Below are 5,406 nucleotides of genomic sequence, written 5' to 3'. Positions count from 1 at the left end.
CCGGGTTCCTCTAGTTGAAGAGGCCGGGTTCCTCTAGTTGAAGAGGCCGGGTTCCTCTAGTTGAAGAGGCCGGGTTCCTCTGGTTGAAGAGGCCGGGTTCCTCTAGTTGAAGAGGCCAGGTTCCTCTAGTTGAAGAGGCCGGGTTCCTCTAGTTGAAGAGGCCGGGTTCCTCTAGTTGAAGAGGCCGGGTTCCTCTAGTTGAAGAGGCCGGGTTCCTCTAGTTGAAGAGGCCGGGTTCCTCTAGTTGAAGAGGCCGGGTTCCTCTGGTTGAAGAGGCCGGGTTCCTCTAGTTGAAGAGGCCGGGTTCCTCTAGTTGAAGAGGCCGGGTTCCTCTAGTTGAAGAGGCCGGGTTCCTCTGGTTGAAGAGGCCGGGTTCCTCTAGTTGAAGAGGCCGGGTTCCTCTAGTTGAAGAGGCCGGGTTCCTCTGGTTGAAGAGGCCGGGTTCCTCTAGTTGAAGAGGCCGGGTTCCTCTAGTTGAAGAGGCCGGGTTCCTCTAGTTGAAGAGGCCGGGTTCCTCTAGTTGAAGAGGCCGGGTTCCTCTAGTTGAAGAGGCCGGGTTCCTCTAGTTGAAGAGGCCGGGTTCCTCTAGTTGAAGAGGCCGGGTTCCTCTGGTTGAAGAGGCCGGGTTCCTCTAGTTGAAGAGGCCGGGTTCCTCTAGTTGAAGAGGCCGGGTTCCTCTAGTTGAAGAGGCCGGGTTCCTCTAGTTGAAGAGGCCGGGTTCCTCACGATTGAATAATACAAGAAGTTTACTGCTGCATGTTACTGCTGCATTGAATAAAAATTCCAACCAGTTTATTTACATCTTCATACTGCAATACCATATACAGACGTGAACAAATGTTACCTCACAACAATATATATTTTACCACTTTATTGTTCTTCTGTATTCAATAAGCAACATAAATCATAATGTCATAACCTTCTATGATACTTTGTGTCTTCATTCTGCAATACAGTATTCCCAAATGAACATCAATGGACTGCTGTGTTCAGTCAGATGGACGACAGGGATCCAATGAAATGCGCGTTGTAGACAAACACATTTCACTGTCGACAATGTGCCTTTTTTTTAAAGGCAATGTTCTGGAAGTTTGCAGAGATCGCAATCATAGTAAATGTTGTGGAAGTTGGCTCCATGCGTACATTTTCCTAGTCTACAACTCAATCACTAATCATAAAATGCGGTGATCATTGGGTATCTTCACGGTGCAATATTACACAACGTAAATGAACAATAGATTTTTTTATTTATTTTTTATTCCAAAAAAACTTCAAAATAAGTTTCCTGTTCAAGAAAGTAGAATGAAAGCAATGATTCGTATATAGACAGGAAAAAGTTTAGCAGACAAGCCATGGTGGGTCTCATGTGGATAGAATGTATGGAAACTTGTATGTACAATATTTTTTACATTTTACAAAAAAAAAAAATCTTTGTTTCTATTTTCCTCTTTGTATATATATAGATCGATTTTTTTATATTCCCACTAGCATTTATACTACAATATTGAAACAAATTATAATAACATATACAGATATGTCAATCCATTTCTCGTCTTTTTATATTACAAATGTATTTCCATAAAAATATATCTCTGTACAAAAAAAGTTGTTTGTTCTTAACTTTATACTCTTTTCTTAAAGGTTGTTCCACTTTTTCTGTTGACAGTTTCTGTTTCAGTCCATGTTTTGTACACTCATTCCTTTTCCCCAAAAACCCTTCGGTCACCAGCAAAACCCTCTGTCCTGCATGTCTGGTCTGTTTGGTGCTCAATGCCCGTCCAGTAAGAGACATAAGCAGATGCTTAGGGCCACCGAGGCAGGTAGGGGGGCCCCGACCAAGAGGGGAACCACTAACATGTTTTGCCTGCGAGGTGTTGGGGCCCCCCAAAAGACTAGGGTCGGTCCTGTCTCTACTAGTTGTTGCTGAGGCTTCGAGGACTCTCCTGGTAGGTGCTCCTGCTCTCTACTGCTGTGTGTTTCATAAGGTCTATGAAAAGGCAAACTGATAGACATACAATATAGAAATATAAAAAGAAACCAACTATGTTGACATCAGCCCCTACAGGATCTGTTACAGGGGGAAACAACGTTGCTTACAGGGAAATCATCTGCCTCTCTTATAAGTCATGTCCATATGTATAATAATAACATAACGTAATGTTTATACATTAATATATTGACTTATTTCAAATAAAAAAAGGGGACATTCTCTTCTTGCAATAAAACAATTATATAATGTATTCTAAAGAAACCATTTGGGAGGGTGGGGAATTCAATGTGAGCTATAGATAAAACAAAAAGACAGAATTAATATTCAAAACCGCTCCAAGCTCTCGAAAATGGTATTATAATAAATTGCTTGGTTTGCAGCATAATCATTATCACTCATCAGAGTCTCTCCCCTCTGCATCCTCCAACATGTTGATATGGGAGAAGCTCAGTAAACTACAGGACATGTTGATATGGGAGGAGCTCAGTAAACTACAGGACATGTTGATATGGGAGGAGCTCAGTAAACTACAGGACATGTTGATATGGGAGGAGCTCAGTAAAATACAGGACATGTTGATATGGGAGGAGCTCAGTAAACTACAGGACATGTTGATATGGGAGGAGCACAGTAAACTACAGGACATGTTGATATGGGAGGAGCTCAGTAAACTACAGGACATGTTGATATGGGAGGAGCTCAGTAAACTACAGGACATGTTGATATGGGAGGAGCTCAGTAAACTACAGGACATGTTGATATGGGAGGAGCTCAGTAAACTACAGGACATGTTGATATGGGAGGAGCTCAGTAAACTACAGGACATGTTGATATGGGAGGAGCTCAGTAAACTACAGGACATGTTGATATGGGAGGAGCACAGTAAACTACAGGACATGTTGATATGGGAGGAGCTCAGTAAACTACAGGACATGTTGATATGGGAGGAGCACAGTCAACTACAGGACATGTTGATATGGGAGGAGCACAGTCAACTACAGGACATATGGGAGGAGCACAGTAAACTACAGGACATGTTGATATGGGAGGAGCTCAGTAAACTACAGGACCTGTTGATATGGGAGGAGCTCAGTAAACTACAGGACATGTTGATATGGAAGGAGCACAGTCAACTACAGGACATGTTGATATGGGAGGAGCTCAGTAAACTACAGGACATGTTGATATGGGAGGAGCCCAGTAAACTACAGGACATATGGGAGGAGCTCAGTAAACTACAGGACATGTTGATATGGGAGGAGCTCAGTAAACTACAGGACATGTTGATATGGGAGGAGCACAGTAGTATCATTGATATTTAGAAAGTAGACCTGAAGGACCAAACATCATTTAAATCTGGATCAACTTTGATCAATGTTGCCGTTGAGTAACACTTTGAGATTGAAGAGGAGATTATATCCAAACTATAACATGTGATCGTTGACCTCTTGCGTTACTCATTTAGTCTTGAACACCATTAAAAGACAGCATCTACAGGTGTTAAATAACACCTATTTCTCTCAGAAAATTCAAAGTGAATGCCTTCGCTCCAGGGGAATTAGCCTAAAATGGGGTGTTGGTGGAAAGGCTGTGCCATTGTAAAGGTTAATTGAGGAGGAAGTCTTTCAGGGCCCAGAGATCATAGCTCTATGTCTGTATCATAGTATTGAAGTGCCCAGAGATCATAGCTCTATGTCTGTATCATAGTATTGAAGGGCCCAGAGATCATAGCTCTATGCACCAGATAGGGATCAGGGCCCTGGTCTAAACTAGTGCACTCTCTCCCTCTCCCTCTCTCTCTCTCCCTCCCTCTCTCTCTCTCTCTCTCCTCTCCCTCTCTCTCTCTCTCTCTCTCTCCCTCTCCCTCTCCCTCTTTCTCTCCCTCTCCCTCTTTCTCTCCCTCTTCCTCTCCCTCTTCCTCTCCCTCTCCCTCTCCCTCTCCCTCTCCCTCTCCCTCTCCCTCTCCCTCTCCCTCTCCCTCTCTACATGTTTCATTTAAAAAATATATTTTGCGAAACCAGCAGCACAGCTGAGACAAAAAAAAAAGAGAAACCTTGCAGGTCTAAAATGATGAATCGTGATCTAGCCTTCAATACGCCATTATTACATTACTTCACTATTTTCCCAGAAACTCTGAATGTGGATCATATTCTATCTTTGGCTGAATAAAAAACACCTTCATGTAGGTTTCTGCTCACAATACAACACACCCAAGTAGCTGATCTCTGGATAACACACACTCACACACACAGCGAGAGAGATAATGATGAACACACAGCTCATCAACAGAGAGGAAAACAGACTGGTTGCTGTGTCTCTTGTGGGAAATAAAGGTTTGACTCAAACCCACAGAACACCACAGGGTTCTAAACTCTCTCCAGTTGCTCGGCATGCAGTGATTGGTTAGTGACTGGTTAGTGAATGGTTAGTGACTGGTTAGTGAATGGTTAGTGAATGGTCAGTGACTGGTTAGTGACTGGTTAGTGAATGGTTAGTGACTGGTTAGTGAATGGTTAGTGAATGTTAGTGAATGGTTAGTGAATGGTCAGTGAATGGTTAGGGTTAGGGTCCTATCCTTCTCTCCTCCTCTCCTATCCTTCTCTCCTCCTCTCCTATCCTTCTCTCCTCTTCTCCTATCCTTCTCTCTCCACCTTCTATATCCTCCTCTCCTTTTGTCCTCCTCTCCTTCTCTCCTCTCTTTCTCTCCTCCTCTCCTCCTCTCCTCTCCTTCTCTCCTGCTCTCCTATCCTTCTCTCCTCCTCTCCTATCCTTCTCTCCTCCTCTCCTATCCTTCTCTCCTCCTCTCCTATCCTTCTCTCCTCTTCTCTCCACCTTCTATCGCCTCCTCTCCTCTCCTTTTGTCCTCCTCTCCTCTCCTTCTCTCCTCCTCTCCTTCTCTCCTCTCCTTCTCTCCTCCTCTCCTATCCTTCTCTCCTCCTCTCCTATCCTTCTTCTCTCCTCTCCTTCTCTCCTCCTCTCCTTCTCTCTTCCTCTCCTATCCTTCTCTCCTCCTCTCCTTCTCTCCTTCTCTCCTCCTCTCCTCTCCTTCTCTCCTCCTCTCCTATCCTTCTCTCCTCCTCTCATATCCTTCTCCTCTCCTCTCCTTCTCTCCTCCTCTCCTCTCCTTCTCTCTTCCTCTCCTATCCTTCTCTCCTCCTCTCCTTCTGTCCTCCTCTCCTCTCCTCCCCTTCTCTCCTCCTCTCCTCTCCTCCTCTCCTCCTGTCCTCTCCTTCTCTCCTATCCTTCTCTCCTCCTCTCCACCTCTTCTCATCTGCCAACACAAATATAGAGGAACCTCCTGTACTGCTTTCTTTCAGATTCAGATGGGCTATAGCAAAGCACTGGAATCAACTGAAAGGACTTGTTACTAATCTAAAGTAGGCAAAACAGGGAAGCTGCATGGTTAGGTTTTAACC

General features: G+C 44.3%; 1 protein-coding gene across 1 annotated transcript; it reads left to right on the top strand.

Moving 5' to 3' along the window:
* The first annotated feature begins 783 nt into the window (after nucleotides 1-783).
* LOC116353494 (prothoracicostatic peptide-like) lies at nucleotides 784-3,312 on the top strand. The gene has a single exon (XM_031789284.1). The coding sequence runs from the start codon at nucleotides 2,419-2,421 to the stop codon at nucleotides 3,310-3,312; it is 894 nt and encodes a 297-aa protein (XP_031645144.1). The 5' UTR covers nucleotides 784-2,418.
* The last annotated feature ends 2,094 nt before the right edge of the window (nucleotides 3,313-5,406 follow it).

The sequence above is a fragment of the Oncorhynchus kisutch genome, linkage group LG14, assembly GCF_002021735.2.
Source record: "Oncorhynchus kisutch isolate 150728-3 linkage group LG14, Okis_V2, whole genome shotgun sequence".
Classification (NCBI taxonomy): Eukaryota; Metazoa; Chordata; class Actinopteri; order Salmoniformes; family Salmonidae; genus Oncorhynchus; species Oncorhynchus kisutch.
Note: the sequence above shows the minus strand (reverse complement) of the source record. Positions and strands in the feature narration are given on the sequence as shown.

Coding starts and splice junctions, on each gene's coding strand:
- LOC116353494 (XM_031789284.1), top strand. CDS start 2,419: ATGTTGATATGGGAGAAGCTCAGTAAACTACAGGACATGTTGATATGG.